The following is a 13,503-nucleotide window of genomic DNA, read 5'->3' as shown; positions in this document are numbered from 1 at the left end:
TAGGCAAACGTGGCAGCTAATTGCTCATATCATATGAAATGAATGACAGAATAACTTTCTTTTGGTGATGGTTGAGGGACGATGAGTCAGGAGACACCAGAAGAATTCCACATACTTTTTATAGTGGTGTCATAGTGCTTCAAACATCCACCGGGGCAGGCAGACAAGGCATGTAACAGCTAATCTAAGACAACACTTCAACAATGCAACCTTCATTCTGTTGTGAAGTCTTACATTAAATGTTGGATTGGAAGCATAAAGCTATAATTCTCTGATACTGAGGCAAGAACCCCATCTAGTGAAGCTGAGACATTGAGTGATGTCTGGTTGAGGCATCAGGGATTTTGACTGGAGAGCCGGCGGGAGACCTGTAGTGCCTCTTTTCTGGAAGGCCCACGGGCCAGTCAGGCAGTAGCAAGGCTGGCAGCAGGGCTTGACCTGGAATTAGGACCCCAAATAAATGTGAAATGACTTGGAACAGCTCGAGAGCACGCTAGTTTGAATGAACTAAATTGGCATCAGTCATTGTAAGCAACAACACCTCCTCCACAATCATCCTCGACACCAGTGCCCCACAAGGTTGTGTTCTCAGCCCCCTACTATGCTCCTTATACACCTATGACTCTGTGGCCAAATTCCCCTCCAATTCGATTTTGAAGTTTGCTGTCGACACCAGCGTAGTGGGTCAGATCTCAAACAACGATGAGACAGAGTACAGGAATGAGATAGAGAATCTGGTGAATTAGTGTGGCAACAATAATCTCTCCCTCAATGTCAACAAAATGAAGGAGATAGTCATCGACTTCATGAAGCATGAAGGAGAACATGCCCCTGTCTACATCTATGGGGACGAAGTAGAAAGGGTCGAGAGCTTCAAGTTTTTAAGTGTCCCAATCACCAACAACCTGTCTTGGTCTCCCTACGTCAATGCTATAGATAAGAAAGCCCACCAATGCCTCTACTTTCTCAGAAGACAAAGGAAATTTGGCATATCAGTTACAACACTCACCAACTTTTACAGATACACCATAGAAAGCATTCTTTCTGGGTGTATCACAGCTTGATATGGCTCCTGCTCTGCACAAGACTGCAAGGAACTACAAAAGGTTGTGAATGTAGCCCAATCCATCATGCAAACCAGCCTCCCATCCATTGACTCTGTCTACACTTCCTGCTGCCTTGGCAAAGCAGCCAGCATAATTAAGAACCCCACACACCCCGGACATTCTCTCTTCCACCTTCTTCTTTCGGGAAAAAAATACAAAAGTTTGTGGTCACGTACCAAGAACTCAAGAACAGCTTCTTCCCTGCTGCTGTCAGACTTTTGAATGGACTTACCTTGCATTAAGTTGATTTTTCTTAACACCCTAGCTATGACTGTAACACTACATTCTGCACTGTCTCATTTCCTTTTCTATGAACAGTATGTTATAGCGTGCAAAAAAATACTTTTCACTGTTTGTTAATACATGTGACAATAATAAATCAAATCAAATATTAATTCAGGTTTAAGTCATTGGTATTACTTTTTGAACATTTTGCACAAAATACACCCCCAGTAAATTTTTCTTCCCCTTTAAGTGTTTATAGGTTTATTGAAATTATTCTGATTAGATAACAAAGTAATTAGTAATTGGAGTATAACCTGCATAGAAAACCTGTCAAACCTGTTTTAGGTTGTGTTATTTAAATCATGTTAGATCCAGAGTCTGTCAACTTAGACACTATAAATATGTGAGTCGGAAATTCATAAATTAATTGGAATAATCTTTAAATCACTCCAGGTATATTGTGTCGGCCTATGTGAGTTGAATCAATATTTCCTGAGTAATTGGGTGATGCAATAAATTAACAGCCTATCTTTCCGTGTATGGTGCCCAAATCTGAATGCTTTATGCTAGGTTTAAAGTCACATCACTCTCCTGCCTAATATGGATCTAGTGATCTATGTGATACATATCACATCCCAGAAGGTGGTTAAGGCTGTAACTTACTTGTAAGAGGGGCTGGACAGAAATCTGGTGAAGTATCCTTCACTGGATATAGAGGGTTACATGGTACTTTAGGAGCAGAGGAGTTCTCAGTTTCAAGGCCAATATTTATTCCTCAGTCAACATCTGTTTTTTGATCATTTATCTCATTTCTGATTGCGGGATCTTGTTGTGTGATAATTGGCTGCTGAGCTTTCCTACATTTTAAAAGGTACTTTAATAGATATGACCTGATTTTGGATATCTGGAAGGTGTGAAAAGCGTGATATAAATACTGTCATTAGCAGTGTATCAAGTATTTTGTTTCTGAATTGTGTGACAGGCAGATGGACTGAAAAAGCATTTGTTTGGTCCTGTACTTTGTGGTGTTCATATGTTTCTGTGCAATCAGTTTGAGTAGTTTAAACCCAACCATTATAAGAGACAAAGTACAGAACTAGCTACAGTTGGGCAAAGATTGATCATTTCACATGGACAGAATGGGAAATGGGAACATTCACACACTTGCAATTCAGATTAAAGCTTATCCTCATGTTCCTATGCAGTGTTCACCAGTAGCTGCAGCTTAGCTGCTGAAAGGCTGCTGACTTTCAGTGGAGGAGTCTGCCAATGGTCTTGGAGGACACCCTTGATCAGCTCCAGAAGATTCAGCTGCAGATTGCACCACCTCAGCATGGAAGACAAATATGCAAAGTGGATTATACCTGAGGATACTACTTTCTCAAAGTACTCAGACCCCGGCCTCAGCCATGGTCTTCTAAATAATGGTCAGTATCATCTTCTCCAAAGAGATTAGGACATGCAGACATGCCTGTTCCCGTTGGTTAGCTCCTGCTACCCCCTGGATTGTGCACAACCTAGTCCTGTAAGACAGAGGGATGTGTATCAGCGAATGCAATGTGTTTGACTGTCATGGTTGAATAGTGAGAAGTGTGTATAAGCTGTGAGATGTGATGTTAGGTTTGCTGTGGGTGTTTGGGTGCGTGAATATTAGGTATGAGTTGTGATTGATGGAGATTGTTAGTATGTGTGTCAAGAGGATATGGTCAACTGAGCAGCATTTGAGGCCACTGGCACATTTAGTTTGATATGATGAGCGGACAAGGTTTCATTGGCCTCCTCACAGCATGTGTCTCGTGGTGGGAGGTAGCACCCCGTTTGCCGGTGGTGGAATCTTCTTGTCCTATTGCTGTTAATGAGAATTCCTATTGACTGCATCTCACACCACTGAGAAATCCACAGCTGAGGTGTACCATTGGTGACACCAGAAGATTCTGCCAGCATGATTAATTGGAGAATTCCAGCTGACATCTGAAAGGTATATTCTGTAATCTTTACCATTCATGTGAGGTAAGTGAATTTCTTGCATCCAAGAGCTGACATAGACCTCCATGGTATCTGACCCCACTGCCATCTTAGTATTTACCTGGAGGGCCTTATGACCCACTGCAGATGCAGAACATCTCTCCTTATTTCCAGTTCCTCCACTAAGAGCTCTACTACAGCATCTCCCTGGTCTCTTCACCGTTCTGCAGGTCACATCCACTTGCTGTTCCAGCTACAACACAGTTCCCCTTTAAGAGGAATTAATAACTTTGAGCTCCTGCTGATGTATGCAGCCCATTAACAGTTGCATCACCATCCTAGCAGCCGTTTCCAGAGATGGTCGCTACAGCTCCACACACAAAACTGCGACACTCCTGCTTTATCTCCCAAGAGAAAGCTCAGTGCTAGATTATGTCAGGCAATTGTTTCAATTGAAACGTGCTAGGTAATAAAAACCCAACGTTGTGCATTCAGTACTGTGATCATGTGTGCCATCTTCACTGTTTACTCAGCACTGGGGCTATTTAATTATTCATTAACCTACGATTCTTAAATTGATTGATCAATAAAGTCTCAAGTAAGAACGTATGAAGTCATGTTCTTGCATTGCATCCTGTGTAAATTGAACTAAATCAGCCATCTTACATAACAAAATACCAAAGGATATAGCTGCTAGATTGGGACTGCGGCAGGTGATGAGGGAACCTACAAGTGGGAAAAACATACTTGTCCTCATCTTCACCAACCTCTCTGCGGCAGATACATCTGTCCATGACAGTATCAGTAGCAGTGACCACCACACAATCCTTGTGGAGGAAAAGTCCCATCTTCATATTGAGGATATCCTCCATGGGCATGGCATTAAGGAGCCCTAGGAAAATTGGAGCCAATGGGAATCAGGGGGGAAGTCATCCCACTGGTGGGAGTCATAGCTAGCACAATGGAAGATGGTTGTGATGGTTGGAGGTCAATCATCTCAGCTCCAGGACATTACTGCTGTGTTCATTAGGCTAGTGTCCCAGACCCAACCATCTTCTGGTGCTTCATCAATACTCTCTACTTGCCTGGATCTGCGAAGCTCCAACAACACCCAAGAAGCTCAACACCATCCAGGACAGAGCAGTCCACTTAATTGCTAACTCTTTCACTAACATTCAAACCCCTCCACCACTAATGAACAGTGGCAGCCACGTGTGTAACATCAAAGGCACAAGATGCGCTGCAGGAACTCACCAAGGTTCCAAACCCACAGCTACTACCATCTAGAAGGACAAGAACAGCAGATTGCTGAGAATTCCACACTTGGAGGTTCCCCTCCAAGTCATTCACAATCCTGACTTGAAAATAGATCGCCGCTCGTTCACTGCTGGGTCAAAATCCTGGAATTCTCTCCCTAACAGCACTGTGGGTGTATCGACATCTCAGGGCCTACCGCATTTGGAGAAGGCAGCTCACCACCACCTTCTCAAGGACAACTAGGCATGGGTCTAAAGTAATGGAAAAAAGAACGTACAACACAAAAGCAGACCTTATGGTACAATTGGTTATGCATCACTTGACCTTCCTTTTCTAAGTCTATTAGCATCATCCTTTATTCACTTGTACCTCTAGCTTATCCAGCTTCCCTTTAACATACACTACATCTATCTACACTATTTGCCACAACCAATCCATGTGGTAAGGACTTCCACATTCTTAACACTCTCTAAGTAAAGAATTTTCTCCTGAATCTGGTTTATGAATGACCCCACACTGCCCCCCAACCCGCCCCCACAAAAAAAATAAACTTCCATACTGTTACATTTTCAGCAGAGGTTCATAGATTTCTCAGTGGACTGTATGTAAATCAAGATAGTTGTAACAATCCTAGTTTGTAAATGTTAAGTCATAATTTTACAAAGCACTTCTTCATATTCTAACCGGTATCCATGAAAACATGAATTCTAAGTAAACCTGTGGGAAAATGGGGAGAGAGAGTGAGAGAGACAAACAAAGAGACAGGGCTGAATAAACCAATTACCTGATCCAATCAGAGGACTGAACGGCCAGTTGGCACATTGTGAGGCGGTGTCGACTAGACACAAGGCCCTGAAAAAAAAAGCAGAGAGAATTAAATATTAATAAAGAATATTATTAATTTTCTTTATCTTTATTAATAAAGATCATATGAAGAATTACTGCACGGATAAAAAAACTCTTAAAACCTGATCACTGTTATGTGAAATGCATAAAACATCCAAACAATAGATATGAGAGAGCTATTCTTAATATCCATTTGTTTCAGTTCATCCACATCTCATTGAACTCAGATTTTTTTTAGTTCAGTAGCTGTAACAATAATTGGTTACATTACTGTACAGATTATAATGATTGTAACAGTATGTTAATTCTACAGCACTGATCACAATGAATGGCTATAGTACCATTCAAAATGTTTTTTTTAATCCATTTGTGGGGCATGGGCATTGCTGTCTAGTCAGCATTTATTGTCCTTGAGAAGGTGGTGGTGAGCTGCCTTCTTGAATTGCTGTACTCCGTGTTCTGTGGATTGACCCACAATGACATTAGGGAGGGAATTCCATGATTTTGACCCAGTGACTGCGAAGGAATGGTGATGTATTTCCAAATCAGGATGGTGAGTGGCTTGGAGGGGAACTTGCAGCTTGTGGTGTTTACATGTATCTGCTGCCCTTGTCCTTCTAGTTGGAAGTGGTTGCGGGTTTGGAAGGTGCTGTCTAAGGATCTTTGATGAATTGCTGCAGTGCATCTTGTAGATAGTACACACTGCTGCTACTGAACATCAGTGATGGAGGGAGTGGATGTTTGTAGATGTGGTGCCAATCAAGCGAGTTGCTTGTCCTGGATGGTGTCAAGCTTCTTGAGTGTTGTTGGAGCTGCACCCATCCAGGCGTAGATGGGTAGGCTTTGGGGAGTTACTCACTGCAGTATTCCTAGCCTCTGACCTGCTCTTATAGCCACTGTGTTTATGTGGTGCAACTTTGCACTCATTTTTTAGTGAAGGGAAAGGCTGATTAAGTCTTTCTACGGCCAAACCATATTTATAGAAATGTAGAAGATAGGAGCAGGAAGAGGCTATTTGGTCCTTCGGGCCTGCTCTGACATTCATTATGATCATGGCTGATCATCCAACTCAATAGCCTAATCCTGCTTTTTCCCCATAATCTTTGAATAGAAATCAGTCACAGTGTGATTTGTCCCTTACAGTGGACTGATTTATGGGCTCCTGCAACCCATATGATATAGCGAGGCAATCTATCATGAACTGAACATCAAAACAAAATACAGAGTCACTGGGTGGGATTTTACAGCCTTGCTGAGGTGAGACTGGAAACTCCAGCCTGAGGTCAATGGAAATTTCCATTGTCGGACCCTCGCCCGTGCCGATTCCATGGTAGGCAAGGTGGTAGGTTTCCGGCCTTTATGTCCACTTTCCAGGTTTGTCTAAGGATTTGAACTTTTGCATCTGCTGACTAAGAGGCAAAAATGCTTTTAGTAAGCCAAAGGTTTACCCTAATGCAATGGTTACAGTGCAGTATAGGCCGCTATAAGAACATAATAAGAACATAAGAAATAGGAGCAGGAGTAGGCCATCTAGCCCTTCGAGCCTGCCCCGCCATTCAATAAGATCATGGCTGATTTGTCGTGGCTCAGTTCCACTTTCCCGCCCTCTCCCCATAACCCTTAATCCCCTCTCTTATCAATAACCCATCAACCCGCTTCTTAAAAATATTTAGCGAGGCAGCCTCCACCACTTCAACGGGCAGAGAATTCCAGAGATTCACCACCCTTTGAGTGAAGAAGTTCCTCCTCAACTCCGTTCTAAACTGCCTCCCCCTTATCTTGAGGCTGTGCCCCCTAGTCCTACTGTCTTTTTTGAGCGGGAAGAGTCTCTCCACCTCTATCCTATCCATCCCATTCATCATCTTATACGTCTCAATGAGATCTCCCCTCATTCTTCTAAACTCTAACAAGTACAAGCCTAGTTTATTCAGCCTCTCCTCATAGCTCAATCCCCTCAACTCCGGTATCAGCCTAGTAAACCTCCTCTGCACTCCCTCCAGGGCCAAAATATCCTTGCGCAGGTGCGGCGCCCAAAACTGCACACAGTACTCCAGCTGCGGCCTCACCAATGCCCTATACAGCTGCAGCAAGACCTCCCTACTTTTATATTCAATCCCCCTCGCTATGAAGGCCAGCATCCCATTCGCCTTCCTGACCACCTGCTGCACCTGCAAGCTGGGTTTTTGCGACTCATGCACAAGGACCCCGAGGTCCCTCTGCACCGTCGCCTGCTGCAGTTTTTGGTTTGGTTATAATCCAGTACATGTTATAGTTATACAATAGTTATACAAACAGGACACAGTGTATGATTCTGGGGCAGGATATTCTGTAAGAACCCCCACCTGGCTCCCCCTCCCACCCTGCCACCATCTTCTGACCTTTCTGCTGTTTTACATGGGGTAAGCAAGGCCAAAAACAGCCTGCCATCCTTGCTTCTTTTGCGGCCTGTAAGCGGCTAATTATTGTCTGCTTCACCCAGCCTCAATTTTCAGGCTGGTGGCAGGAGTTCAGATGCAGGGGAAAACTCACTAGATCACCCTACTTAGATCTTGGGTAGGCAAGAGGGATGGATGCCTCCCTCAAAGGCTGCCTTACCACATCAGTTGCAACCCCCCCAAGATCTGCCCCATATCCTCTCTCCAGACCCCCCAGGCCTCATCTTCCCTCCTCACCATGAGATCCTTCCATACTTATCTGGTCCTGGATACCAGGACTTAGATTCTGGAGACTTCTTGTCATCCCAGTCCTGACCACTGCTACCACGAGCAGTGCTGAGACTACAGAGCTGCTGGCCAACCAGATTGAGCGGCAAAAGTTCTGTCCAGCCAATTATTGCTCCTTGGAGACTAAGGTGACTGTGCGGCTGCGGTAAAGGTCAGGAATGTGTTCCCTGTTAACTCTTCAGCTTAGCCTGCCCATGAAGCCATTAGAAAGATGAAGTGAGTGGGATTAATAATAGAAAGTAAGCACAAATCCATCAGTCTCCAGCCCACATCCAAAGTGGAAGTTATTTTATCAATCTAATGTCCCTTCTCTTCATAATATTAAATCTCTCAAGTAAATCACCTCCTAATCTTTTATATTTTAATGAAAACAGGCCCAATTTTTTGCAAGATTCATTCATGCCATGCAGCATGCTAGTGAATATGTGTACTCTCTCTATTGCCTCACCATCCTGCTATAATGTGAACTCACAACTGTACACAATATCCAAACAAAGCCTTTATGAAGATTACGTATAATTCACTGTTACATGTTAAGCATTATATTGTGTGAACATGAGAAATAAGAGCACAAGTAGGCCAAATCTTCAAACCTGCTCTGCCATTCAATAAGAACATGGCTGAACTACCTCAACTCCCTGTTCTTGCATTATCTCATATCCATTGACACCTGTAGTGACTAAAAACCTATCAATCTCAGTCCTGAATATATTCAATGACTGAGCAGCAACAATCATCTGGGGTAGGTAATTCCAAAGATCCACAGCACCTGGGAGCTGTACCACTGAGAAGGGCACTAGTATGTACAAGTTCCCCATCATTATACATCATTTTACAAGTGCCGGGTGGGATGTGGGGAAGCACGGAGTGGGAAATGGCAGGGAAGGGAAGTGGGGAAGTGCAGGATGGGAAATGGGGAAGTGCAGGATGGGAAATGGGGAAGTGCAGGTTGGGAAGTGGCAGGGAGGGGATGTGGAGAAATACAGGTGAGAAGTGGGAAATGTGGGGTGAGAAGTGGCAGAGGGGTTGTGGGGAAGTACAGGGTGTGAAGCAGCAGGGAGGAAAGAGTAAAGTGTGTGGTGGAAAGTGGTGGGGGAAATGGGCAAGTGCTGGTGGGAAGTGAGAATTGGCTGGGGTAAGCAATAGAGAAGTGGAGGAAGTGAGGGGAAGTGAAGGGAGCTTTGAAATATGATGCAGCTTGCTTTTTAAATAGCTCTCATGCCACTCTGCCACCTTTCTGTGTTGTCACTCTGGGAGTGTTGTTTGATGTCTGCTCTTGGAGCTTTCAGTAATGTACCAACTGCCAACATCTGCTGGAAAAGAGCTGGCAACCCTAATCGTTGCAAGGTCAAATTCCTGGAACTCCCTCCTGAACAGCACCGCAGATGTACCTACACCTTCTGGACTACAACATTTCAAGAAGACAGCTTACCACCACCTTCTCAAGGGGAGTTGGGAATGCTGAATAAATGCTAGTCTTTAAAAATTTGACAGTACAATACAGCTCCCAATGTACTGGTTATAGTACAGTGCAAGCCACCATTTAGCTTCAGTGCAAAGTGTAATATTCAACAGCTTTTACCATTATTTTCACAGTTTTAAGCAAATGAATTAAAGTAAAGTGCCAGTATCTTGTCTGCCTGGCACCAGTTCATTGCAGCTTGCAAAAGGTCTATTAGGGAAACAGCACAAGCTGTGACAATGTTCACACCTCTGGTGTTTATTTGTTTGTCTTACAGGAACAAATTGGTAGGGAAACGATTTGAACAATAATTAAGACTTGATGCTCAAAAGCTTATTTCACACCAATGGAATACACCAATATTAAAATGGCTCATGTACCAGGTCTGCATTTCTCTCATTTACAAGCTGGGGTAAATGTTAGGAAAACTTGTTCTAGGCTACACAATCTATTAGATTTGTTTATTTCCTCAAGACTTCCTCTCTCTCAGAAGTATTGACACATTCTTGGGGTACAGTTCACTCTGCATCCTCCATCATCGGCCGTTCTGTCATTCTTCCCAGGTGAGCCAAATCAATGAGTGGCAAAAAACTATGCCAATATGATCAAAGGCAGAGCCAAATTCCTTCCTCTGCCATTGTCTGCTCGTGTGGACATTTCCAGCCGAGATTACTTCATAGTGATCAGCATTTACACCTCTAACTGCAGCAGCTCACCACTCAGCATAAACCATACAGGGTGCTTCCTGATCTCTCCAGGACACTTACAAGTTGAACCATCAATGTGGGTGTTGGGAGTGGGGAGGAAGAATTGGGATTTGGAAACACTTTTTGTAAATTGAGCAGGTTTCTGAGGGTGAAACTGGAGGATATTAAAAGGGCAATTCTCTGGGGTCGATACCCCCAGCAGGAGTCACACTGGCCTATTGAATCGGGTGTTAGGCAATAGGATTCTCACCAGGTGTCAAACCCGCTGTGAGTCTCTTCACCCGCTGTGCTGACCCCAATCAAGTTCCCGGTCACTGCGGGCAGGAACCTGATAAATAATCATAATTGGTCATTCAAATGTCATTATTGGGCTGGATAATCTCCTGCAAAACAAAGCACTTCAAAGGGATCTACTCACACCTGTGGTTTCTGAGACAGCACAATGGCGAGAGGGCTGTTGTGATTTTGAAGGCTTCCAGATGCCCAGTTCATGTGGATATTAAAGTGATCAGGTCACTTCAAAGATTTCACAGCATACAGACAAAAACAAAGATTTTTAATTGAACCAGAAAATACTGGACAATCTCAGCAGGTCTGACAACATCTGTGGAGAGAGAATAGCATCAACGTTTTGAGTCTGGATGGCCCTTTGTCAAAGCTTTCAATGAAGAAAGCATTGCTAGTAACAGTATTATTATATATTGGTTATTCTATGTTGATCTTTCCATTAAGAGTGAAACAGCACCATTGTGAAAGCTGGGATTTGTAGTTCCTCACACATCATACTGAAGAAAAATTGGCTATGATGAAGAGTCATCCAGACTCAAAATGTTGGCTCTATTCTCTCTCCATAAATGCTGTCAGACCTGCTGAGATTTTCCAGCATTTTCTGTTTTGTTTCAATTTCTACCATCCCCGCAATACTTTGCTTTTACTTTTAACTGAAATCAGCTTCAGATCACCATATCAAGAGTGATCTTCACTTTCCCCAGGACAAGAACGAGCAGTTCAGCCATGAACACCTCCCCCCACCAGTCTGAGGGAGAGAACTGAGATCAACCTCTCATCCCATCCCGGGCTACCCAGCTCCCAGTCAGGTCCCTTTAGTGCCTGCATGTATGAATAGAGAGATTTGGCACTCTGTTAAATGGCTCTCTGATCTGTTTTAAATTCAATTAGTGTCACAAATAGGCTTACATTAATACTGCAGTGAAATCCCCTAGTCGCCACAGTCCAGCACCTGTTCAGATAGTACTGACATGTGACACTTCTCCCTATGGTAAAGGAGCCATACTGTCCCATTGAATGTGCTATCCATTATGTCACTGTGGCCACCCTCTGCGACGTCAGGCTGGTCAGCATGTTTCACATTTGAATATATTTACATTGTAAAGGTGGCTGAATTAGTGCCAATGAGAAACACTCTGGATTTCTCACTAGTAGGAGCACTTAGAACAAAAACAGGAGAATTGTGACCATGTTGTTAATCCATTCTCTTCCAGAAGATGCCTGGCTTACTCATGCTAATGGTTAGCTGCAGTGTGAGGAGTAGCACTTTGGCCACTCGCCTTTACTTCATGGTTGTTGTTCTTGATGGTGTGCAGTTATTTGTGAAAGTCCATGTGAACTGGCTATGACTACTGCTTTTTCACCAATCTCAACACCTTGGAGCACTTCTCATTCTGTTCCAAAGTCATAGTTTGCTCTTGGGGTAGTAGAGTCCTTGTCACTTAATGCATGTTTGGCTGATACTTTGCAGATTTTACTTGTGTATTACAGGGTAAAATAGAGCTATGCAGTGGATGCTGACATCTCATTAACAAATTCTGTATGGACATCCGGTGTAAATAAGTAGTTAGCACAGTGGTGGGGAACCTGCAACATGGGGCCACACGTGGCCCATCAGGTTTCTGAGTGTGGTCCATGCCCATGTGCAGGGTTACCTGATTCCGCTGATTTCCTTCCATGTAGTTTCTTTCCTGCCAGTATAACTGAAGTGAAATGCATGTAAAGCAAGGGCACAGTGGTTAGCACTGCTGCCTCACAGTGTTAGGAACACGGGTTCAATTCTGGCCTTGGTCACTGTCTGTGTGGAGGTTGCACATCCTCCCCATGTCTGCGTGGGTGTCCCCTGGGTGCTCCGGTTTCCTCCCACAGTCCAAAGATGTGCAGGTAAGATTAATTGGTCATGGTAAATTGACCCTAGTGTCAGCAGATTAGCAGGGTAAATTTACCCTCACTGTACCTGAACAGGTGCCAGACGGTGGCAACTAGGGGATTTTCACAGTAATTTCTGGGTGGGGTTGTGACTGATGTAGATTCGATGGCTGAATGGCCCTCTCTGCACTGTAGGGATTGTATGATTCTATAAGTGAAGCATATGCTGATTGCACACGACATTGACTGTGAGAGCTGTGCACGTCCTCTGCATCCAAATTGTAAATATTTATTTTGTTTTTACCACTTGAACTTGATCTATTAATAAATGAATGACTAAATGTTGTCTATTTCGTTATGAAATATTTGGCCTGTATTAAATGTATTTAGTCTTATTCATGGGGTCACTGTTAGTGAACAAGCCCAATTTTAATCTTGCGCCACTGAGGTGAAGGAGGGCCACTCATGCGGTCCCGTCACTAGCCTAGGTTGCCCATATCTGAGTCAGCATGTGTTCTTCATATTATTAACATTTGACCTGTATTACAATTATGAAGTTCAGAAGATGAATAGATTTTGTAGTGTAGCCTTAAGTTTAGGCTAAATAACGGGGTCATATGACCTGTTTTGAAGTCTGCTTGACAATAAGCCTAGGTGGTTTGATTGTTAAGGAAAGCTTAATTTGTTTTGTTGGAAAGAAATTGAAAGGTATTTACATTTGGAGGCAATAGCAACAGTCTCTGAGTTCACAATGAGCAGATACCAAGTTTCCCAAAGTTCCAGGAAGGTGTTGAAGATATGGGATGTAAACAGTTGTGCTGTAAATTGTCCATTTACTTCTAAGATGAAAGGGAGTTGAGGTTAAGAGTAACTAATTAGCAGTTCTACCTAGATACAAGGCTAATGATTCACTCGTTTGAATCTCTCCAGTTTCTACGAAGATTGCAACATCTATATATTTTATTTATTAGTATCACAAGCAGGCTTACATTAACATTATAATGAAGATATTGTGAAAATCCCCTAATTGCCACACTCTGGCACCTGTTCAGGTA

General features: G+C 43.3%; 1 protein-coding gene across 1 annotated transcript in view; it reads right to left on the bottom strand.

Annotated features, from left to right (window-relative positions):
* nmnat2 (nicotinamide nucleotide adenylyltransferase 2) overlaps window positions 1–13,503 on the bottom strand; it is a 214,246-nt gene that overhangs the window by 110,535 nt on the left and 90,208 nt on the right. The window contains exon 3 of the mRNA XM_080195711.1: window positions 5,338–5,405. Within this exon, the coding sequence (XP_080051837.1) occupies window positions 5,338–5,405 (68 nt within the window). The remainder of the gene's footprint in view (window positions 1–5,337; window positions 5,406–13,503) is intronic.

The sequence above is a fragment of the Carcharhinus amblyrhynchos genome, chromosome 9 (genome assembly GCF_965287045.1).
Source record: "Carcharhinus amblyrhynchos chromosome 9, sCarAmb.v2.hapA, whole genome shotgun sequence".
Lineage (NCBI taxonomy): Eukaryota > Metazoa > Chordata > Chondrichthyes > Carcharhiniformes > Carcharhinidae > Carcharhinus > Carcharhinus amblyrhynchos.
Note: the sequence above shows the minus strand (reverse complement) of the source record. Positions and strands in the feature narration are given on the sequence as shown.